General features: G+C 37.3%; 1 protein-coding gene across 3 annotated transcripts; it reads right to left on the bottom strand.

The window, feature by feature from the left end:
* Positions 1-155: 155 nt before the first annotated feature.
* LOC133782656 (protein BUNDLE SHEATH DEFECTIVE 2, chloroplastic) lies at positions 156-23,069 on the bottom strand. Of its 3 annotated transcripts, XR_009870647.1 has the most exons (5): positions 22,856-23,069; positions 19,869-20,013; positions 19,621-19,769; positions 780-849; positions 156-392 (listed from the first exon to the last, which is right to left on the bottom strand). XR_009870647.1 is itself a non-coding variant. In XM_062221993.1 (4 exons), coding segments are annotated over exons 1-4 (306 nt in total). In that variant the 5' UTR covers positions 22,858-23,067; the 3' UTR covers positions 159-382. The 3 variants fall into 3 exon arrangements, 2 of the variants coding, with proteins under 2 accessions (XP_062077977.1, XP_062077976.1); XM_062221993.1 differs by lacking the exon at positions 780-849 and having other exon boundaries at positions 159-392; positions 22,856-23,067; XM_062221992.1 differs by lacking the exons at positions 156-392; positions 780-849 and adding an exon at positions 19,236-19,497 and having other exon boundaries at positions 22,856-23,066.
* Positions 23,070-25,501: the final 2,432 nt, after the last annotated feature.

Genomic DNA, 25,501 nt, shown 5'->3' with positions numbered 1-25,501 from the left:
ACCACTCTGATACCAAGTTGTAACGCCCTGGATAACCAAGACTATTAAATTGTGTATTTGAAATAGTGCAAGACTTGCTAATCAAGTCATTTGAATAAAAATGTGATCCTAAGGTCAATCATCAGGTTAGGGTTAAAAGATTTTGAACATAAACGGTTAATTTTCATTAAAACGAATGTTTAATACATAGGATCCCAAAAACAGGGTATAAGTGACAATTTATAATTCTCAAAAGTTTTATACAACCAAAACCCACTCTAATGGAAAAATACAAATTTTAAGGTTATGTCCCTGTACTTTCCATCGACCGTGACAGACAAGCAGCTATCAATGTACACCTCACCCCCAGAGCTCTCCAACTCATGGCTGGTCCAGCTTCCCTTTACCTTTTCCTGCACCATGTAGCACCCGTGAGCCAAGGCTCAACAAGAAAACCCAAGAAAATAGCAGACACATGTAGTAATAATGGTATTCGATCAAGCTTAACTCATGCAATTCAACTATAAAACAGAGTACGAATAATCAACTAATCAATGATAAACACATAATTTCAAGCTCACAAATATTCAGGGTTTACACATTTAGGCCAAGCCCCCTGTTGATCTCGCTGACCCCGGCTCGCTTAGGCAGAGCTGCGTTCAGTACGCTTACCATCTGCCCCGACTCTCTTAGGCCATTTATTCACATACTTCACATTAATCTTACAAACACATAGTATAAGCATTCAATAATTGGGAATCTCAGTCCCGTTCAACCACACAAGGGTATCGTTTTCTTACCTCGAATCCCGAGCGAAGAATACAAAACGGTCCCGAGCACGATCCTCAGTCCTGAGCCTTAGCGATAAACCTAGTCACAGTATCAATGGGTAATCATCAATTCTAAATCCAAATAAATACTTAGAAAAAAATAGCTAGCCTCCGAGACCTCAATTTCTACTAAACCGGGTAGTAGAAATCGTCATGAGCGCTTAGGTTTGAATTCCCGAGCCTCTGCAAGCCTTAAACCCCATTTTCCCTTAATTCCCCATTTAGGGCCGCGACTTGCCCTTGAGGGTCGCGACCTGCCCCTTAGACAGAGGTTCAATCCTCACTGATGGGGGGACACGGGCCACAACTTGCCCTCTTCCGAGTCGCGGCACGCCTGATGAACAGAGGCTCCCAGCCTCAAAAATTCATGCGGGTCACGGCGCCTGAAGAACAGGGCCGCGACCCGAGCCCCTAAAGCTAGAAAAATTACCTTTTCTCAGCATTTTGCCGCGAGTCCAACCCAAAATTTTCATCTCAATCTAGCAGCCAAACCTGAATTTAAGCCCAAAATTCCTATCCCTTTGATCTAAACATTATACCCAACTCATAACCAATTCTTACTCTTATTCAACACTCCAATTCAACCAAAAACTAAGCCTCATGCAAACTCAAATCTTAACATGGTTCAATAGAATTTTCAACATGCTCCGTACGAATTTCTTACCTCAATTGTAGCTTAGACCCTCAGCAATACTCTGACCAATTCTAGCTTAGTTTCCTCCAAACTCCCAGCTCAATTTCCCAGCTTAGTCTCCTTTAATTCTCCAAGTTTCATCTAAGTTCTAGGGAGAGTGAGAGAGAGAGAACGTGTAGGGGTGGGGAAGATAATTCTGGTTTATTTTCTAAGTCTTATGAGTATATCCTAACCCAACAAAAGACTGTTTTGCCCCTTTGAGCCTATTAGTCCTCTAATTTTCTCTAGGGATAAAATGGTTATTCCACTCCTTGTTCTCGCCAATTCCTCATGTGTTTATACTATTAACCAATTAATCTCATCGTGTCCAATTAATTACCAAATAATTATTGAATATCTAATAAATCCCCATAATATCGTCTAAATTCCCAAAAAAAATCCCTAGGCTCCCTCGAGTCTGGTATTTTAAATCCCTCTGTGACTATTTCGCTAATCCGCTCACTAGGACTCGAGCCATATGCCACAAATATATCCACATAATAATGTGGTCTCAACTATATATCACATAAAATCATATTTATGCTCTTAATGGGCCAAAATTACAAATATGCTCTTATGAATAGTAAAGGGTCCACATGCATATTTAATAATCATAAACATGCATATAATATACTCATATAATCATATTAATCATGCATGCCACCTAGTCATGCATTTAACCAATTAAACACATATATAACCAATTATGCCTTCCCGACATGCTAATCAAGGCGCTAAGCCCTATTAGCAATTTTGGGTCGTTACACTGATCCTGATTATTCTGATCCAGATTCTGTGCCATCACAATTACAGGTTGATTTAATAATTTATTCTCCTGTTTGAAAATATTTCTTTGATTTTTTGTTAACATATTTTTTTTCTTAAAAACAAATCTTGGTTTTCCATTAATCACGTGATATGTGGCAGCTGACTTTAGTTTGGCAAAAAATAATTAAACAAAAAAATATAAATAAATATATAAAATAAATAAAGGAATTTTTCTCATGAACTGTGTCTTAGCATTTCTTTTGATTTGTCTCAATATTGTTTTTAATAGATGCGTTATTGTTTAGATTTCTCTAATTAATTGGACATAAAAATTCTATTAATCCGTTGATTTAATATAATTGCTATGCTTAGTGTGTGACTCGTTGGTTTTTTTAGGGTTAGATTCTTGGTCAATAGAGAGTGCTTGTTTAAAAAGGAAAGTGGTATTTTGTTTTATGATTATTGTCGAAAGTTTTGGTCTCAATTTATTTGGATTCCATTTTTAATGCATTTCATCATCCATAAAATCCCACTTTGTTTGGCTTGTTTCTCTCACCCGTGCTCCTCCTCTTCCATCTTCACTTTGCTTTCTAAAAAAAAAAAGGCTTGCACCAAACACTCCACTCCTTCCAAAGCCAAGAAATCTACCAAAGCGACTCCACCAGAGAACCCCACTAATTCTCCATCCACCTCCGTGCCTTTGACGTCTCTTTTGACCACTCGTCACAAAACTCTAGCACGAAAGTCCACTTTCCCTATGAGCTCCGTGAAACCTCTTGAGATTCCACCTATCTCGCATTTCTCAAAGAAAGCCTCAGGATCATCCTCTGCAGCAATCACTCCATCTGCATCTGCAAGCCCTAAATCGCACTCTGCAAAATCAGTTGATGAGGGTGCCAAATCCGCTGACCCTCCTTGTTCAAAAAGAAAGAAAGCTCTGGCCTACAAAAAGGCCTATGTGAAAAAGACACGAATGATTGGGTCATCCAAATTAAAGCCTTCTCCATCCAAAGAGATGCAATCACCCTCTCATGAGGAATCTACATAAAAAAATTCCTCAAGCACTGAGATAAAGGATGTATTTCCTTCGGCCACACCTATAGCGGACTCTGAACCTAGCTCTAAGGGTGAGTATGATCAATCGAAGGAATTGTTTGATCTTTCAGAAGCTGAGTCTGAAGAAGATTCTGGTGAGAAATGGAAAGAGACATCCTCAACTTCTTATAAGGATTCCACTACTCCTGATGCTACAAAGGTTCATGAAGAGCAACAACAAAAGACTTTGGTGTTTCCAGCCCCCCCGGCAACAAAGGTACAACCGAAAATCTACAAAATTTAGTGTTATTTTCAAACCTCACTCTAATCTATTTTTCTATAATGACAATGAACGTTGTAACGACCCAAAATTACTAATAAGGCTTAAGGGCATTGATTAGTGTGTCGGGAGGGCATAATTGGAAGTTATGTGAATTAATGGTGAATATGCATGATTATGTGAAATTCATGTTTATGAGTATTGGATAAGCATGTGGGCCCTATTTAGCTTGTAAGGGCATAATTATAATTTTGGCTCATTAGGGCATAAATGAGATAAACTGTTGAGACCACATTATTATGTGGATAAATTTATATTTGCAGCATTCGGCACGAGGCGATCCTAGGGAGCAAGTAGTAGGAAAGTCACAACGGGACCCGATACTCGACTCGGGGCGAGTCAAGGGGTATTTTGGGTATTAGACAGTTATTTGGGTTATCGGGTTATGGAAATAAATAATTGGAGATATATTTGAGGTTAGGAAGCCTAGGTGGGAATACTGGGGAAATTTACCATTTCGCCCTCGGGGATATTTTTGGTAACCCGAGCTTTGGGATTAACCTAAGAGGCTTGAGTTAGATAAGACAAAAGGCAAAGAAGTGTTTAGAGAATGCCATAACCGACCCTTCCCTCTTCTCTCTCTCCTTCCTCTCAAGGAGTCTCTTAAGCTAGCCATTGAACCAAGGGATTTTTGGGCTGGGTTCACAAGAATTGGAGCTCAAGAATTGGAGATTAGCTCAGAAATTGATGGTGGATTCAAGCAGAGTTTGAGGTAAGATTTGGATTAAGGTTTTAATGTTTAAGTTATGAGTTCTAAGTGTTTTTGGGTCTTTGATGTTGAGAGTTGAATTGAAGCATTGGGTGAGGATTTGAGCTGAATTCTTTTTAGGTTCTATTGCTGGGAACTTGGGGATTAACTCTACAACTTCTAGGTGGATTTTCTCTTCAGAAAAAAGGTAAGCTTTTAACTATGGTTAGCCCTTGAATTCTATGAATTTCTGGATGTTTTAGGAGGTTTATGAGCTTCTGAGTTTCAAGGATTAAAATGTGATTTTGATGAGTCCTTAGGCTAGTTTTCCTATGGGTTTTGCAACTGGAAGTATACATGAACTGTTGTGGTAATTAGAATATGTTATTGGGATGATTTTGGGTGAGGTTTGGTGGATGAAAGTGGTGTTTTTCTAGGTTCGAATGGGTCGAGCCGCGGCATAGTTCTTGGTGAGTCGCGGCCCTCTAGAACAGATGGTGCTGGAGGAGGGCAGGCCGCGGCATGGGGTGTGTAAGGCCGTGGCTCGTGTCTGTTTTGGGCAAGGCTGGGGCCTCTGGTTGGGAGCAAGCCGCGGCATGGCAGGCTTGAGCCGAGGCCATTAAGGGCATTCTTGGCCTTTTTGGAGTTCTTAAGCATAGGAACTTAACCTAGGGTGCCCGGGATCGATTCCACTACCGTGTTGGTAGAATTTGATGTCCCGGAGGCTAGAACTTGGTCTGGAAACCCTTAATCATTTATTTTTGATGGAATCCTTTATCATGGTTGTGACTAGGTATATGCTTGGGCTCGGGGCAGGATCGTGCTCGGGGGTCGTCTTTCCCAAGGTAAGAAAACTGCACCCGTTTATGTGGATAGGATGGGACTAAGTGTTCCCTATATTTGTATGCACTGTTATATGATTGTGATAAACCATGTGAATATATTGGGACTAAGAGCTCCCTATAATTGTATGAATGTCATGAGGTGGTATTATACCACGGGGACATGTGATAAACGGCCTAATAGTGCCGGAATCAATACTTGCGCACAGGGCGCGGCTCAGCCACTGGTAGCTGAGGACAGCTTAAAAATCACTGAGCTCGGTTTAAGCGGGCCGGAGTCAGTGGGGTGAACACTGGCTTGGCCTAAGCGAGCCAAAGACAGTGGGTTAAATAGAGGTGCGGCCTACAGGCGCTGACCCTAGTTGTTGCTTGACATATATACTATTGTTAATTGTTTTTTATGATATGCTGAATATCTGGAAACTTGATCATTGGTTATTGCATGATGTCCTAGATTGAATGAATGATATGGCTTGTTGGGTAATTGATTAATGTCTTGTAAATCATCTGGTTATGCTCTGTGAACTACTTAGTTACTGGTACTGATTATGCTATGATATTGTGTTGTCTTGCTGGGCCTCGGCTCACGGTGCTACGTGGTGCAGGTAAAGGCAAGGGTAAGATGAGTTGACCAAAGGGTAAGATGAGTTGACCATGAGTTGGAGAGCTCTAGGGGCAAGGTGTACATAATCAGCTGCTCAGCCGCCACGGTCAAGGGATTGTACAGGGACGGGAAACCTAAAACGTGTATTTTTCCACTAAAGTGGCTTTGATTGTTTATAACATTTGGAAATTTTGTAGTTATGTTATTTAAACCCTGATTTGGGATCTCATGTACCAAACATTTATTTTAATGAAAATTATTCGTTTAGAACCAAAACATTTTAAACATAACATGTTTATGTCTCTAGATTCACATTTTTATTTAAATGACTTGATTAGCAAGTCTCGCAATATTTCAAACACACAGAGTGTAACGGTCTTGGTTATCCAGGGTGTTACAACTTGGTATCAGAGCGTCCTAGGTGTAAGGGTTCCTGAAGATTGGCTGGACATGTACATTCGCCGCTAAAGATAAGCTCGACTCAGGGGTCTATAATTGATTATATGTTTAAGTTTTTGATTGAAATATGAATGTATTATGTTGTATGACTATAGGGAGCATGAGAACTGATAGGGCCTAGCCCTTGACTATTGTGTGATGAGAATGAGGCGTGTTGATCAGCATTGTTATTGCATGTGAATGAATATTTGGATAATGGTTTGCATACTGATTGTATGTGGTTAACTACTTGAATTGAACTTAAATATTATACTTGTTCATTGGCTCGTAGGAAGCATGATGAAGTGTGAGTATACTTGGTTGTAATCAAATGTGATAGTTAAATGTATAGCATTGTGGATCCGTGTTTAATATGCTTTATGGTTGCATGATTATTGTTGTTATTTGGACCTGGTTGTGGATTGGTTCGGAGTGTGAACCTCAGGGCTGAGGAGTTTAGTCAGCACTAGCAGATGAATTCAAATTGTTCGCGTCCAGAATGGTTGAGTGGAGTTGGCATTATGTTATAGGGGGCTGCAGATGATAGTGGGGTTGAAAACCTCCATCAGCCCCTAAAAGTTGCATCAGTTTTTCGCTAGCATATGAGTAAACGGTGTGGTTTAATAGCTGAGACTAGATGGAAGGATAGCTGACTTTTCTGGGGAAAGAACTGCTTGGTATACTGTGACAGTGAGGTTACCAGTGTTGGTTTAATATGAAGATTCAGATAGATAAGGGTACCATATGGAAGGCTTAAAAGGCGATATCCTCTGGTTTTGAGTAAAGTTTGGGTTGCCTAAGGATTGGTTAGTGGATGGGCAAAGATAATTCCATCATTGGTTATATGAAGATGAGAGGTCATGATTAAGGGGTTGTGCTAGGTATTTGTGGCAGAAGGATGCCTGGAAATGGTACTCAGACCGAGGTATTGGCATGATGGGCTGGAAAGAACTCAGATGATGACTTGATAAAAGAGGTTATAAAGACATAGTTTGAGCTGCAGAGATTATTAGTCTTATAAGCTTGATTTGGAATGATAGTGTATGTCAATGAGTTTGTGAGCTGGGTAATTCATTTTGGAAAATTGGTACAGGAGGGTGTGGCTAGGAATGACGACCCAGTTAAGGATCAAACTCTGGGATGGCCAGAGCGTCAAGGTCGTACCAAAGTATGAGATCTTCATCTGTGTTTAGGCAGCAGTAAGGGCCATGTTATTTGAAATCTGGGGAATGAGGTATAGAGCATGAATGTCGTAGGGCAAGAGATGCAAAAGACAGTACTTCCATTGGTGGAATTCAATAAGGAAAGATTCTCGGTAATCGAGGTGGAAGAACCCCGAACAGTTCTATGGCTCCTGGTTTCGACAGGAAGGGGTCTGATTTACAAGATAGCCGTCAGGACGGTGATGGGAACCAGTAAGGTTATTTAGTATGCACCAAAGGCAGGGGACGCCACCTGGGAAGATGCCAAGTGAGGGTATGACTTCTACATGGAATGATTTGCTATGTTAGGATGAATTTTCCGTGGTTAGGGAACGGAAAGCTGGAATGCCTTGTTACATTCGAAGCCCGAGGCTGGTTCCGCGAAGATGATTAGTTGACTGGATAGTTCACGTTTTTTGGTTATATAACGAGCTGGAAGAGTTCAGAGTTGAGAATGTCCCAGGAGAGATTCAGATATAGAGAATGTGCCTTAGAGGTACTGTGCGAGAGGCTGAAGATATTAGTATTTGTTGAGGAGGAATTTGAAACTTCTGGAAGAGGAATTGGAATACAAGTAATAAAGAAGTTCATGGAGAGAACAATGGAGCTTGTCATATGGAAGCCTTGACATGAGTCAGAGTGAGAGTTAATCTATTAAGAGACAACCATGGATTGTAGGGGATATCACATGGAGTACGTTAATTGGGCTGAATGGAAACTAAGCTGACCAGTAGGGATTCAGATGGGTATACAAGGAAGATTGGGTATGCTTCAGGATCGGGCTACAGGTAGGTTTGGTATTAGGGACATTGTGGAAGATGGTAATGGTTTGACAGAAAGAATTACTAAAGCAGTCGAGGAAGGTTGACCTAGGGGTGAATCAGATAGAGCATCGTATTGTGAGAATTGTGGGCATCGTCAGTTAAGGTTGAAAAGTTTTGATGTCGATTACAAGACGGGACAATGTCTTCAGGAATTGATCTACGAATTGGTTATTACCAGCTGGAGATCAAGGAAAGAGACATTTCAGGAATTACTACTTGTACCAAGTGGGGTGTAATGAATAGGTAACAAAGGTTCTTAATTGATTCAAGCTTCAGCAACGCAGGTAAGTTCTTCAAGCAGAAAATATAAGAGAAGTATGGACAAATCTCCTTTAGGTTTATGGGCGATATGTTGGACTACTCTCCAGTCAGAAGTGGAAAGCGAACGACTACTACGTTGGTGATGTTAGTACTAAGGAAGTAAGGTCACAGGTAAGGCTTCATGAAGTGTCAGTTTGGCCTTGCCAGGGGTATTCAAAATGGTGTTACAAGAAGAAGAGGGGACAGGTATGAAGAGATTTGATCTGAAGCCACAGAGAAGTTACTGAAGAACGTCTGAAGAATAGGGAGCACAACGAGATCGGTAAACACGTCATCTACTACGTAAGTATCTTCGAAGGCGACTACACCAGAGATTAGAAGGACAGTGAAACTTGAAGTTAGACTGAAATGATAGTGTCAGATCAGAAGTTCAGGAGACAGAGTGAGAATTGATTAGCGCTTGGTGATTTAGGAGTATGTGTGTTATGGTTGAATACAGAAAGGTAGCATGAAGGACCTGATTTTTGATAAAACATGGAACTATGAGTGGTACATCACAGGCTGAGACACGCCAGGCAAACTGACGAGAGGATGGATCGAGCCTCGCAGGAGGTAAAAGAATGGGAACATGGTCGATATACATGGAACGTTAAGTTGGCAGTGTATGTATAGCATAAGGTATTTGAGTGTTTGGTCATTTGTAAGAAAGATAACCTTGAGACCAAGATTTAGTGAAACGTAAAGGATGGATGGTTGGTGTTAGAAATCCTCGACTGTACGAGGAGAAGATTTAATTGGAGACGGATCTCTTACTTGGGAGGTGTGTGTGTCAGTTTAAAAGAACACCACAGATTACAATGGAATGGATAAGGTAACAAATGAGACTAGTATAGCATTAGTGTATGGTGATGAACAGGTACGTATTCCTTTGGACAATGGAATCCAAAGTGATGGTTTTGGTGAAAACAGGGAAGAACCCTGTTAAGGTATTACGAGTTAGGATACCATGATCGGATGAATGATCCGATGAGAATTTGGCGTGGAGATGGGAAGTCTAAATGGATATCGTTTCACCCCCTAGGGTATGTTGTACCAGGAGGTTTGAGCGGGTGACATAATTTAGTATGCTTGAATATTGAAAGGTAAAGTGATATGGTGGTGGATCATAGGAATGGACCACATTAGACTATAAGTAAAGTAATTGGACAGGGGAGGTTATAACTCAGCTGAATGAGTTAGTGTAATTTGGTTCGTATGAACTAGTAGTGGGACAGACATTGATAATGTTAAGCTGAGACCCCATAGTTTTCCAAGTTTTGGAAAGAAATTAGAGAACGAAGAAAACAGAGTGGGAATCTGAAATGACTGACTGATTGCAGATGGAATAGCAATCTAAGGACTTAACAGTTATGTTAAGGGATTAAGCGTTGAGTGTGCGAATATTTGGGATGTTAAGGAAAGTGTAATCCTTGAGGAGATAGTCACGATGATGAATGCTGGAGTACAGCTAAGGTGACATGGCATAGAACATGGTAAGATAAAAAGCAAGGAGTACTATGCAAAGTAAGTAGAAGATAGTGGATACTGCGGTTTAGTATTAGTTCTGGGGGAAAACCAAGAGGTTGTTGGATTCTTAAGGCAGGAATGTTTGTCTATCTGAAAGGACATAGGAACTTGTAAATTGTTGACTTTGGAATACAAAGTTTCATGATGAGAGATTTGTATCTCTCCAAGTAAGTGCAGACAAGAAAAGTATATTAGTCTGGGAAAGAAAGGGGAGTTCTGACTCCCGATTCAATAGGAATTCTAAGATTGTACCAAGGGTTAGGTCGAGGGCCTATAGCTGATCTCACCCTGGTAGGGGAGATAACTCATAAGTATTTCTGGTATCAAGAATAAGTCAATGAAGCGATCGTGGTGAACTAAACAGACTCTGGAGTTTCTGCAGATCTGATGTGCAAGCAAAAGTTAAAGAAAGTATAGTTATCAGACAAGATCTTGTGGAACAAGATTGTTACTCATGTTTGAGTGTTATCGAAGATTAGGAGTAAAAGCACTGGACCTTGGGAATTATAGTCAGAGATACGAGGTTTCCTCTGATGTGTGATATGTTCAACTAAATTTCGAGGACAAAATTATTATAAGGAGGGGATAGTTGTAACGACCCAAAATTACTACTAAGGCTTAAAGGCCTTGATTAGTGTACCGGGAGGGCATAATTGGAAGTTATGTGAATTAATGGTGAATATGCATGATTATGTGAAATGCATGTTTATGAGTATTGGATAAGCATGCGGGCCCTATTTAGCTTGTAAGGGCATAATTGTAATTTTCGCTCGTTAGGGCATAAATGAGATAAACTGTTGAGACCACATTATTATGTGGATAAATTTATATTTGCAGCATTCGGCACGAGGCAATCCTAGGGAGCAAGTAGTAGGAAAGTCACAACGGGACCCGATACTCGACTCGGGGTGAGTCAAGGGGTATTTTGGGTATTAGACAGTTATTTGGGTTATCGGGTTATGGAAATAAATAATTGGAGATATATTTGAGGTTAGGAAACCTAGGTGGGAATACTGGGGAAATTTACCATTTCGCCCTCGGGGATGTTTTTGGTACCCCGAGCTTTGGGATTAACCTAAGAGGCTTAGGTTAGATAAGACAAAAGGCAAAGAAGTGTTTAGAGAATGCCATAACCGACCCTTCCCTCTTCTCTCTCTCCTTCCTCTCAAGGAGTCTCTTAAGCTAGCCATTGAACCAAGGGATTTTTGGGCTGGGTTCACAAGAATTGGAGCTCTAGAATTGGAGATTAGCTCAGAAATTGATGGTGGATTCAAGCAGAGTTTGAGGTAAGATTTGGATTAAGGTTTTAATGTTTAAGTTATGAGTTCTAAGTGTTTTTGGGTCTTTGATGTTGAGAGTTGAATTGAAGCTTTGGGTGAGGATTTGAGCTGAATTCTTGTTAGGTTCTATTGCTGGGAACTTGGGGATTAGCTCTACAACTTCTAGGTGGATTTGCTCTTCAGAAAAAGGTAAGCTTTTAACTATGGTTAGCCCTTGAATTCTATGAATTTCTAGATGTTTTAGGAGGTTTATGAGCTTCTGAGTTCAAGGATTAAAATGTGATTTTGATGAGTCCTTAGGCTAGTTTTCCTATGGGTTTTGTCGCTGGAAGTATACATGAAGTGTTGTGATAATTAGAATATGTTATTGGGATGATTTTGGGTGAGTTTGGTTGAGATTTGGTGGATGAAAGTGGTGTTTTTCTGGGTTCGAATGGGTCGGGCCGCGGCATAGTTCTTGGTGAGTCACGGCCCCCTAGAACAGATGGTGTTGGAGAAGGAGGGCGGGCCGCGGCATGGGGTGTGTAGGGCCGCGGCCCGTGTCTGTTTTGGGCGAGGCTGGGACCTCTAGTTGGGTGCAAGCCGCGGCCCTTAAGGGCATTCTTGGCCTTTTTGGAGTTCTTAAGCATAGGAACTTAACCTAGGGTGCCCGGGATCGATTCCACTACCGTGTTTGGTGGAATTTGATGTCCCGGAGGCTAGAACTTGGTCTGGAAACCCTTAATCATTTATTTTTGATGGAATCCTTTATCATGGTTGTGACTAGGTATACGCTTGGGCTCGGGGCAAGATCGTGCTCGTGGGTCGTCTTTCCTAATCAAAGCACTTGGAATTAAAGGTAAGAAAACTGCACCCGTTTATGTGGATAGGATGGGACTAAGTGTTCCCTATATTTGTATGCACTGTTATATGATTGTGATAAACCATGTGAATATGTTGGGACTAAGAGCTTCCTATAATTGTATGAATGTCATGAGGTGGTATTATACCACGGGGACATGTGATAAACGGCCTAAGAGTGCCGGAATCAATACTTGCGCACAGGGCGCGGCTCAGCCACTGGTAGCTGAGGACAGCTTAAAAATCACTGAGCTCGGTTTAAGCGGGCCGGAGTCAGTGGGGTGAACACTGGCTTAGCCTAAGCGAGCCAAAGACAGTGGGTTAAATAGAGGTGTGGCCTACAGGCGCTGACCCTAGTTGTTGCTTGACATATATACTATTGCTAATTGTTGTTTATGATATGCTGAATATCTGGAAACTTGATCATTGGTTATTGCCTGATGTCCTAGATTGAATGAATGATATGGCTTGTTGGGTAATTGATTAATGTCTTGTAAATCATCTGGTTATGCTCTGTGAACTACTTAGTTACTGGTACTGATTATGCTATGATATTGTGTTGTCTTGCTGGGCATCGGCTCACGGTGCTACGTGGTGCATGTAAAGGCAAGGGTAAGATGAGTTGACCAAAGGGTAAGATGAGTTGACCATGAGTTGAAGAGCTCTAGGGGCAAGGTGTACATAGTCAGCTGCTCAGCCGCCACGGTCGAGGGATTGTACAGGGACGGAAAACCTAAAACGGGTATTTTGCCACTAAAGTGGCTTTGATTGTTTATAACATTTGGAAATTTTGTAGTTATGTTATTTAAACCCTGATTTGGGATCCCATGTACCAAACATTTATTTTAATGAAAATTATTCGTTTAGAACCAAAACTTTTTAAACCTAACCTGTTTATGTCTCTAGATTCATATTTTTATTTAAATCACTTGATTAGCAAGTCTCGCACTATTTCAAACACACTGAGTGTAACGATCTTGGTTATCCAGGGCGTTACAAACGTGATATGCCTCTTTATGCTCATCGCAAGTTTATTTGCGAAAAGAACTATGATATGGCATCTCATAAGTGCTTTGGGGTTGTGGGTTGGTTACAAGAGAGGGGTTTGATTGATTCCTTGCAAGGATTTCCTGGCTATGTGGATAGGGTAGTCAAGGAATTTTATGTAAATTTGACTGATGATTTTCTGAAATCAAGTTCCCCATTGCTTGGAAAAGTGTATGTTCGGGGCCATCTTTTCTCTTTCAATACTGTTGACATTGCATCTTCTTTGCAAATTCCCCATGGAGTGGGCTGTGAGGATTTTGAAGTTGATAAAGATGTCATTCTGTTTAAGATAGTAGGGCAGAAAGTTACTTTGAACCTGAGCATTGTCATCTCAATCAGTAATCTCACTCACCAATATGTTGTTTTAATGAGGTTTGCTCTTTCCAATTGGCTACCTTCTTCTAATCTTGCTATTATCTCCCAAGACCTTGCTATGTTGATATTTAAGATTGGAATAGGTGTCCCAGTGGATCTTCCTTCTCTTATCTTGGAGCAAATTATCTATTTTCAGATGGGTAAAAAGAAAGGTTTCCATTTGATCTTCCCTCAATTGATATACAAAGTTCTGGCAACTCAGTAGGAGATTCTCCTTCCTCATGAATTAGTTGAAGTTCCAGCTCCTGGTATGGGTTTTAGGCCCCCTAAATGGAGGGACGCTTCCAAGAAGCAAAAGATAGTGGTTATGCCTAGTGTCTCTACAGGATCTGATTCTACATCATCAATTCTTGAGGATGTTTCTACAAAATTGGAGGCTTTAGATAACAAGATTTATGCAGTCATTCCTTGTTTTGAAAAAGTGGACACCACTCTGCAGCTAATTCTCCAATAGCTTCAGGCACCCTCCACCAAGTCTACTTAAGTTTTATTACAATAATTTTTGTTTTATGTTTCTTTTGAACTCTGGATTCTTTCTTATACAAAAAGGGGGAGTTGTTTTATGATTAATTGTTGTTAGTTTTTCTGTTTTAAACTAACAGAGTTGTTGCAGGTTTTAAACATGTGAAATTTTTGTCTCTTAAAAAGCCAAAGGGGAAGATTGTAAAATCATTTAAGAGACAAAAATATTTTATTTGTTTTCTTAATTTTTTGTGATTAAATCGTGTATGAGTTGGCATTTATTGCTGTATTTAAGCTGGAGAAAATCATAGTTTATTTTCCTTTTAATTCTTCATTCTATTTAAATGAGAAAATCTCAACAAACAAACAAAAAGGTAAGTCTTGTTGTAAAACGTTCCAGCTTGATCTCTGCCTATTTATTCCTAATTTTCAGGAATAAGAAATCACATAGGTGATTGAAATCTTGGTCTTCATGAGTTTGAACCTGGACTGAATTATGTCCTGGAACATTTAATCCGGAAACATCAGGATCAGATCTACGTTGACAAAATTTGTATATGATCTTGCAGGATTTATGTTGTACGAGATTTTTGAAGATTTCAAATATTCTCATTTAATATTTGATATCTTTGAAAAACCTGACAGCAGTGGGTTTTCTCGTCTATAAATAGGAGACCATTTGCCTTTTGAAAAGTTAGTTCTTCTATTCTCTAAGTTTCATGATATATCATCAGTGAGAAGAGTTTTTCTCTGTGTTATTTGAGATGAATTCCTTAGTATAGATTTCACTTTCACTTGTTGTTTTTAGTGTAGGGTTCAAAGTATTTGTGACACACACTACCTTTGGGAGAAGGTACGTCTAAGACTCACTTTGGGGTGAAGTGAGCATTCATCAACAAGAAAGAAGGGATTTCGAACTCTTGGTGAATTTACAAAGATTGGATTAATAGAGTGAATACTTTTAGATTGCGGCAAATAATAAGAGGGAGTTTATTTTTGCTTAACTCAAGTCTATTGTATTTGTGATACGTACTTTATTAATCAATTTTCTTCTCTAGGACTGTGCCCCATGGACTAGGAGTGTTCATTGGATCACATCCAATATTTTTAGGCATATCCAATCCAATCAAATTATCCATTGGATGTTGAATTTTTACAACCGATCTAATCCAATTATCCATTGGATTGGATTGGTTTTATCCATTGGATGTATCCCCTTAGTTATGTATTTGATAGGATTGGATCCATCCAATATTTTTGAATATTTATTTAACTTAATTATAAGCACTATACAACTACAACAGAAATTATAAGCATAATCCTAAATAAATAAATATATTTTTAAAATATAAATACAATTGGATTGATTTGATTTTATTGGATTTTTGCATATATTATCCAACAACCAATCCGACCCAATTTGGATCTTCAAAATCTGATCCGATCCAATCCAATCATTATTAGATATCCAATTTTTGGCAGTCGATTGTAATTGGATAGGTCGGTTCTAAATAAATTGGATAATTTTTGCACACCCCTACCGTGGGCTAGTAGTATTCGCAAGGATACTGAAATCACGTAAATATTATTGTGTGTCATGTTTCTATCTTTAAGTTTTCTCTACTTATTCTGTGTATATTCTGATAATTGGCATACTTCAGAGTATTGTTCTATTCAAACATTTTTTTAAATCACGGCTTTAATCAAAATTGTTTCACAACAAAAGTTGGTAATATCTAAAATGAACTTTCAAAGTGAACTAGCTGAAACATTCTTAATAAATGAACTTACGAGTTGTCTTAGTCCATGCTTTAAAAAGCTTTTGATGCGTAACAAGAAGAGACACTCTAAAATCGTCTCATCAAGTTTAATCAATTCCAGCGACAGTTTCATTAGATATCTATTTCTCAATCTTTTGCTGAAATGTTTTAGGCTTTTATGTATACATACATGATCATGGATTCTGAAAGGGGAACGAATCCTATTGTAGCCAATATTTAATTTATGCTTCACATTTTCTTACTTTAAAAATATATCATATTTTTTTGTCTGATTATGAAATTAATATATCAATTGGCTTAAATTTATAAACAATTTTTTCACCACGTAATAAAAAATGAATAGTCAAGATTTTGTGAGATATGACTCTCTAATAATTGAATGTTTATCTAAGATAAATGAGAATTATTTGTCATTTACATGTTTATTAAAATAAAGAAGAACGAGGTGAGATAAGAAGCAAAATAATAAAGATGCTTTCAATAAAAAATAAAAAAAAATAAAGATATTTATCTTCCTATTTACTTAAGGAACCCCATTTCATGATTATTGTTTCAATCTATTTTATTCTTTAAAAATTAACAGACAATTTTATTCTATAAAAATATATCTTACCGACTTTAAATTTATAATTTTTTTTTATGAAAAAGATAATTTAATTAATTTAAATATTTCAATTACATTTAATAAATTTGGTCTAAATTTCATGCTCCTATTCTAGACTCCAATATGTGTGATACTACAGTTATCCTACTCATTCTACTTAATTTAAAATCTCGGGTTTATACATTTTTAGACCTTGTGTTTTGCCTCATTACTTATTTCGACCATGTGTTTTGACAAATTACTTTTTGGACCCTGTGTTTTGTAAAATGGTTCAAATAGGCTCCTAAACCTGATTTTGATGAACAAAAAATTAAATATAACAATACAGATATTAGGCAGAATGACTATATTTTTGTTTTGAGTTGTTAGTTTGATGAATTATTTGTGATTTTAGTTAAAAAAAACTTTGATCAAAATCGGGTTTATGGATCTATTTAAACTATTTTAGAAAACACAGGGTCCAAAAAATAATTTGTCAAAATATAGGGTCCAAACAGATAATGATGTAAAACACAAAGTCTAAAAATGCATAAACCCTACAATCTCAATAGGGATGATAATAATCATGAAAATGAGGACTTCTTAGTGTGATAATTTAGAAATATGTCTTCATGTTTTAGACTTTTTTCTTTTATGTCATAAATTAAGATTTTTGATTTTGAACTTTTGACCAGTTTAGTTTGTGATTTATTTCATAGAATTAGTAATGCCATGAATGTGATGACTCTTGTTACACAATTATGCATTTCTTTTATGAATTTTAGTTCTATGGAATTTTTGTTCTCAATGTTGAGGCTCATGCCTCGCCAGTCGAAAGCAAAACGTCTCAGTTCTAAAAAAGCTTTTTATAACTTTACACTATATTTGGTAAGGAGAGATGGGTGGGATGGGTAGCAGTGGAAGAAAGGAGATGAAGGGAGTGGTAGACTCCCTTGTTTGGCAAGGGGGATAGAGGGAGACCTTCTCCTCCAAGCTTCTAAAATTCAATAGGAATTAAAAAAAACAAAATTAAATATGTAAATGTCATAATTAGGGGTGTTCATATAAACCGCAAACCGCGGTTTGGAACCAAACCGCACTGCACCAAACTGCCAAAAACCGTAACCAATGAAACTGTTTTTCGATAGTTCGGTTTAACCGGACCGCTAATGGTTTGGTCACGGTTTCTAATTTTTTTAAATTAATTAAACCGGACCAGACCGTGATTTTTTCTAAAAAAATAATTTTAGAAATGATGGATCAAAGGTTTGAACCCCTACACTTAAGTTAATATAAAATCTACCAAACTATCCAAGCCAAACAATTTAATTGTTTATGATATGTTTTTAATAGTATTTAATACATGCACAAGTTTCTAAAACTAAAAAAAAATATGTAAAATCCCACATTGTTTAGAAAGTAAACATTTCTTTTTCTCACTTCTATAAAACGATTCAAAATAACTTACAACAACCAAGACAATAAGCTTCTTGTAGACTTTTATGGTCTTAAAAGTAAAGCTAAAATTATTATTATTTAAATACAATTATTTTATAATAAAAAAGTTTTAAATTTTCATAATTTGGTTATATGGTTAAAACCAAACAAAACTGTTTATTTATAGTTTGGTTTGGTTTTTTAATTTTAATAGTTTGGTTTGGTTTTTCATTTTGAAAAAACCGCATGAGCGGTTTGGTTTAAAAATTCTTCTAAACCGCACCAAACCAAACCGTGTACACCCCTAGTCATAATTATTCATTTTGAAATTAATAAGTATTTATATTAAAAATGATAATATAGTAATTTTAACAACTTATTTTCTCTCCGCTCTTCCAACTTCACTTCTATTACCAAATAATATGCATCTTACTCCCCTTCCTTCCTACCAAACACAGTCTTAGTGTTAGTTGCCCTCTACACGCAGCATAAACGTGCGTGTTCAGGTACCCACGACTAGGTTGGGTCGTGCGGCCCATTATCCCCCTTACCTACTGATTAGAACACACTTCATTTGTCAGGTTTTAAGAATTAATCATGAATGTCGCAGAAGTGACATGATGGGTAAGAGGTCACGGGATGACCCCTCTTGCCAACGCCCAGGTGTCCTCTTCTATAAATATGGAGACTCTGGGAGTTGCAAAAGGATGGATTCTATTGTGTAAAGAAATACCCTGTAAAGAATACCATAAATATAGCAATAATATTGGCTAGTGGAGTAGAAGGATTTTAACCTTTGAACCACCTAAAAAAAATATTGGTATCATCAATTCATTTTAAGATCATTCATCTGTTTCGGTTCATTACTTAGCACTAATCTCATTCTCTTAATTTCTTAATTATTACCAAATAATATGCATCTCACTCCCCTTCCTTCCTACCAAAACAGCCTTAGTGTTAGTTGCCCTCTTGTGCGCGCCTCCAACAAAGTGCACAAGATACTAACCATGTCAGAATCAGATTTGTTTATACTTGGCAGTGATGCGAGAATCCATCCAAATCCTACAAAGACCAACTTTTTCTACTCTTGAAGGAGTGAATGCTTATAATTTTAAAGAAAATATAGCATTCAGCCACTCATTCAAACAAAGTAATTGCCCCAATCTAGTAATAATAAAGTTACCCTTCATTTGTTATACAATTTTTGTTTCAAGACATTTTATGCAGGGACTATAGATACTTCTTGGTAATTATGTTCTAAAAAAAAAAAATCCTAGAAAGACATACAAAAATCTTGCCAAATAGTATATTGGAATTTTACTTATTTGATTTGTTTTGCTTATTGATTATATTTAATCTACACTCAAGGGCAGCTGTCAATGTAACTAAATGAAACATTCAATGGAATAGATCGACTACTTATACATGATTTTACCGTGTTGGTAAGGAATAAGCAAGCCACAAGCCACAGTTATGTTATGTAAATCATATATTCAAGGGATTATTCCTGCATTTCATTAACTATATTTGTAACCGAAACGAAGGCCTAATACAAATGGAATTTAGTTCACTCAAAACACAAGTAACCCCTCTCTTATCTCAATCGTAGCCCTTCCCCAGGCAATTTAGACAGCGTTGTACTCTGTAATGTCATGAGAAATGATAAAGAAATCACACTAGGAATACAAGAAAGAACAATAAACTAAACCCACCCAAAACAGATAAAAAAAAGTGATGCAAAAACTGTTTGAGAATATGAACTAACCTATTTCCATCACATGTAGGGCATAAGCACGGATTGATGGCAACTGGGTCATACAAAGGGGACCATTCAATTGTGGAATTTCCCTTACATAAATTGCATATGTAGAAGCCTTTGCCTCTACAAACACGACAAGGTTCCGATAAACTTTTCTGAATAAAACCCATAGAAAGGAATTGCTATTACTATCAAAATGACAGAAAGAAAAAAGTTAAGAATCAGCCAAAAGGTTTTGGGTTTCTAGTTTTTACCCGTTTGGCCTCGCTGGCCGCCCGAAGAGCACCCATAGTGGCAGAGGAAACCAGATTAAGAGTCACAACTCCCCCAAGTATTACTGCAGCACCCTTGCCCAGTGCTCGCACTGGCTTCGGAATCATCTCTTTGAATTGGTTTAACCTTGAAGATTTAGAGAAACACACATTTAATTAGTCTCCCATGAAACTATACACATTTCATGAAAATAGGAATTTCAAGTAACAAAGAGAGAAGCACTAAACTTATACAGTAGCATCATAAAAAAAATTAAAAAACCTACAAAATGTTGCACAATTCTCCCAATCTTTAGACATTGGTGACCTCAAAAGTTTCCGACCATTTCTATCATCCAATGAAAAACAAACTGCCTATGTAAACCATCTTCTTCTTCCAACAATTTAAACCTTCTACATCAAAAGATCCACTTAAATGGCACATCCAAGCAAACAAGAGCCTTTTCCTATTTTTCGTTCAACTAATGAATCTTGCCAGCCAATGTAGAGGGAGAATTTCTAAAACTGTCAAGATAAAAGCCAAACACCTCATATATAAAATCTTTTCTTCACCAGCCACACAAATTTGCAAGCTCTTCCTAATGTGACTAATAACCACACCATTGGAAGATGCATTATCAATTGTGATTGTTTTAAGCATGCCTCAATTGCTTTGCCTATTGAATCTCCTTTGTGAGGAGTTTGACAAAAATTCAAAATCATGTGTTGTCAACATCATATAACAAACATTATGAATGGAAGTTCATGTGTCAATGATAAGGGAGACTACATGTGAACTCTTTTTTTAAAAAGAAAAAAGAAAAAGAAAAAATGACCTCAATTTTCATCATATATGGAGGAACAAACTTGGGGCATGCAAGACTACAATTTAGTTTGAAACCCTCCAATTTCACAAATCTAACAGACAATGTAGAAATAACAAACATATTTACACATGCAAAGCCTACATGCCAACTGACTTAAATTCCACAGCTAAAATAATAATACCTCCCACACTTTTAGTGTTAGTCCCACCACCATTCTCTTGAAACGTTACCTATTGTATTAAAGTGAGCAAAGAACATCGCCACCTTTCTTTCCAAAACACAATTTTATTTTTGGTTTTTACCTTCTAATGTAAATGGAAATGGTTCCAAGGATACTTGTCTCCATTTTCCATTTTTAAGGAAGAATACAGAATCTCCTTAAATCTAAAGGAAAAGCTGGCTTCAAGCACCATGCCTTTCCTAAGTGCGCAATTGCAAAATAACCACAATAATCTGGTGGAACATAGACAACAAAAGTATCTACAGTAATTTTAGCTGAAGTATTTTTTTTTCTTTTTTTATATTCTTTTCTATATAGAATTTAGTCTACAAGTAAAAAAAAGCAGTACAACAAATGACCCAAACATTATTATCAGTATTCCTCTTTTTCAATTTGTTGCTCGCTATAATCTTCATTAGAACCAAAAAGCAATTGTTGATCTCTTTGCCCATTGGTATTATTACTATTAACCATGGAAAGGTGATCCAATACAATAGCATTCCTTTTGTAGTTCCAAACAAGCATTGAAATGTAATCTTGTGGCAAAAGAAGGCCCAGTTCCTTGATGCAACTACGTTGCTCAAAAGGGTTTTCGGATCACCAAGCCTTACATATTCCAATAAGGCCTTCTCATGATCAGGTCTCCAGTTACTTAGGAAATGGGCGTAATCAGTTTCTGGTACCTGAGACATCCTGGTATACTGAAGCCCATCAATTGACTCAACTTGACCCATTCTCAAAAAATTGAGGTACTCGGGAGATTGACCTTTCTTCTCCCTTCTAAGGACGGCTTAGATTCTGAGCACCAATTGTGCACGCCTTAGCTCAGGAACAAAGTTTGTATTTGACTGCATAAAGCTTTGCAAGTGAACCCCTTAAGATGTCAGAGCAAAAGTTCACCAATGGTGCACACCTTAGCCAAGATGTGTTTCCCTGTTCTACTTCTCCTTCAAGGCTATTCCATATGACATCACTCTTTGAAGGTCCATAAAAGTCTTTAATTCTCCCTTCCATCCATCGATCTAGTTCATCCAAGCAAACATTAGCCAAGAGAGGACTGAGTATCCCACAGTGGCCCCAAGAAGGAAGCTTTTATGCTTCCCCAGGGGAAAAACCGAAGAGTGTCACTAACCAATAAGGGTCCGGTTATGGCTCATCCTCAGCCAATACCCTCTTCTTCTGGTACTTACTCTTGACTTTTTTCTTCTTCTCTTCACCACTATCCTTGGCAGTAATCACAGGAGTAACCAATGCTGTTTTCACCAAATCAATCACCTTACATCCCCCATTAAAGCATTGATCACCAGTCCTGCCTTCATCTCATCTAAGATTCTGCTCAAATCACCCTTTATATACCACAAATAGCCTGCAAAACTCCTCGTAATCACCCTTAACACAATATGGCCATTCCTACCAGGCATAAAAACAAAAGATTTCTGCGAGTCTAACATCAGCATAGTAATGACACACAGGTCAGTGTCAGTTGCATCGTCCTCATTTCTAATAAAAAATGCTCCCAAACTTAATATTGTTGCCTAGGTGTTTTAATTTTTGTTTTCTTTTGGCTCTTTGGGTTTATGAGAAAATGGGGGTTTCAAACCAATAGAATCAAAGGTACTGGTGGTCACATGGATTAAAGGAGATTTCACAAAATGATTACACAACGCTATACAGATTCAATCCTCCTAGCAGCACACAACACAATAAATCTAACTAATTCTCCGAAACAACACACAGCACAAAATGAAAACTTAATCCTCAGAACACATCAGCATTTCTACAGACAAAATACAAATTATCAAATTTATATAAACCAAGTCCGAAAAAGGTACCGGAGGCCGAGACTGGGCAAAGCTTTGGCTAGACTCTGACCAAAAGGAAAAATAACTTAGCATTAAACACTTAACTATGCAGATAAAAGAGAGATTAAGAGTGAAAAATACATGTACACTTCGTGAGGCCGGAGCCGATTGAGACAGCTGAGAGTTCCTGAGTGAACGAGAGAGAGAGAGGGATTGACGCGGAGGCGAACGGTAGAGAGATTAACGGTAAGAGAGTGTGGAGTGGCCGTCACTCGTTAGTTGAGGGTGAGGAAAAGAAAGAGATGAAAGTTAAAATAGGGTGGTAGCTTGGGGCTTTTGAGTTATATAAACTTGTGATTAACCGGTTTTAACAATATACCTGTTTATATTTGAGTAATATCTATTTTTTTTATTAATTTTTTTTTTACAATTTTAACCAGACAATTACTAAAATATCCTTTCATTGAAAACCCTATGTATATATTATCTTCTCTTTATTTTTGCAGACCCCTTTTTCTCCCGCTCCCTTTATCTTCCATTCCTTCGTTACAATTGATCATATAATTGTACCTCACAGTATAATTATCAAAGAATTGAAAAGAAGCAAAACAACAAAAGTATATTCACTCCCACTACCACGCCAAGGTACATTTCTCACTTTTTTGTTTTTGTTTTTTATCCTGTTTTCTTTCGGCTTTCATATAAATATATATATACATATAAATGAGTTGATTTTTTGAATTAAAATGATAGTGAGTACCTATTTTTTATATTAAACTTTTGTGTAATCTATTACACTTTGCTATAATATTTATTTTGTTTATTAATTTTTTTTTACAATCTTAATAATAATGCAAATTATATATTTGTGAAAATGTCTCAATGAACTAACTTTATTAAATTAGATTGAGATTTTCAACTAATATATAATATGTGTTGTTGCTTATGGTTTGATATTTAAAATGAATACTTACATTGCATTGTTTAATTGTACTACTTCATTATCTTTTTTTTTTGTTAAAAAAAACATATTGGATATGTGATGTAGAGTGTACATTTCAGCTTAGTTTGATAATTGATATATTAACAACCTTGTTTTTATTGAAGATTTTAGTCACAGTACATAATCACTTTAAGTCAATTTTCTTAGACCCATATATTTAAATAGATCTTATTATGATGTTCGAATAATGATATTTTTATGTAAATTTGCTTTCTATTAGCATTTTTAGGTGGATCAATTGTCCAATCACCCAAACTCAACTATTATACACTTCATTTCCTAGATTCCATGGCACGAACGAAAGTACCAAGCATTAGAGATCCACAACAACCGATTCAACGACAGTTGATTATTCACGAATCTAGTCCGGAGTCGTCGTGCTCAAAATCGTTGGATGCTAGTGTGCCACCAACACCTCCCGCAGACACAACAACGACTCAATTAGATAATGAGGTAAATGAAGTTAAATACATTTTTTCTATTCTTGTACTTTTTTTTAGAATAGATAATATATTTAATTGAAATCAATTGGCTATAAATTGAGAGCACTGAATGCATGATTTGAAAAATATTGGTTTAAAATGTAGAACTCAACTAGAACGAGTAGAGCTCAAGTGGTTATGGTCGAGATTTTTAAAAACGCAATGAACTTTCAGTTTAGGGCTCGATTAGCATGAGTTGAGATTTCCAAAGTCTAATTGATAGCATAGAGCTCGACTGGTGAGTAGAGCTCGACCATACATAGTTGAGATTTCCAAAGTCTAATTAAAATTGTAGCATAGAGCCCGACAGGTGTGAGTAGAGCTCGACTGATGTGAGTAGAGCTTGACCAAAGTGGAGATTTCCAAATTCTAATTGAAATTGTAATATGGAGCTCGACTGGTGTGAGTCGAGCAACACCATACATAGTCAAGATTTCCAAAGCCTAATTGAAATTGTACCATAGAGCTTGACTGTTGTGAGTAGAGCTCAACTGGAGTGAGTAAAGCTCGGCTGATGTGAGTAGAGCTCGATCATGCATAGTAGAGATTTCCAAAGTCTAATTGAAGTTGTAGTATAGAGCTCGACTGGTGTGAGTAGAGCTTGACCATACATAGTCGAGATTTCCAGGCTTTAGTAGAGCTCTACCAAACATGGTCGAGATTTCCAAAATCTAAATGAAATTTTAGTGTAAAGCTCAACTAGAGTGAGTAGAGCTCGACTAACGTGTTTTTTACTCTATTGATTAAAAAGTTATATTTTTCTTATATTTAATTACTAGGTATATATTGAAGAAGAGCCAGTGACATGTTCTGAAGAACAATTAGAATCACATGTTAATGAACAATCAGAGTCTTCCTCTATGCCACGACAAAAAACACTTCCAGTAAGTTTTGTTTTGTAAAATATTTAAGCTTTTATGTTATTTAATATTGAGAAATATGATATTTAATTTATTGCAGATTGAAAAGATTCCTTGATTGAAGCCTATATTAGAGGAGAATGAACACTTTGAGTGCAAGATAAGTGTAAAAAGTCAGATAGATAAGGTCACAAAACTTATCAATGATGTACTAAAGAATGACCTGACCAACTTAAAATTGTTCAAGGAATCTCTGTATGGCCACTTTCTTGATCTTTCTAAGAACTATGAACATTCAAGTCAAGTGATGTGGTTATTACTCATTCGGGAAGCAGACTGTGATAGAGATTCAAATATGTGGTTTGTTGTTAATGGGGTACCGATCCGATTCACATTGATGGAGTATGCATTAATATCTAGGCTAAAATGCTCAGAATATCCA

This window comes from Humulus lupulus, chromosome 6 (genome assembly GCF_963169125.1).
Source record: "Humulus lupulus chromosome 6, drHumLupu1.1, whole genome shotgun sequence".
In the NCBI taxonomy this organism is placed as follows: Eukaryota; Viridiplantae; Streptophyta; class Magnoliopsida; order Rosales; family Cannabaceae; genus Humulus; species Humulus lupulus.
The sequence above is the reverse complement of the archived record's forward strand: the minus strand, read 5'-3'. Positions and strand labels throughout refer to the sequence as shown.

Bases quoted from the DNA above. Each gene is read 5' to 3' on its own strand.
- LOC133782656 (XM_062221992.1), bottom strand. The intron at 19,770-19,868 runs GTAAAAACTAGA...GGTTTTATTCAG, and splicing joins CGGCCAGCGAGGCCAAACGG to AAAAGTTTATCGGAACCTTG. The intron at 19,498-19,620 runs GTTAGTTCATAT...ATGACATTACAG, and splicing joins CCTACATGTGATGGAAATAG to AGTACAACGCTGTCTAAATT.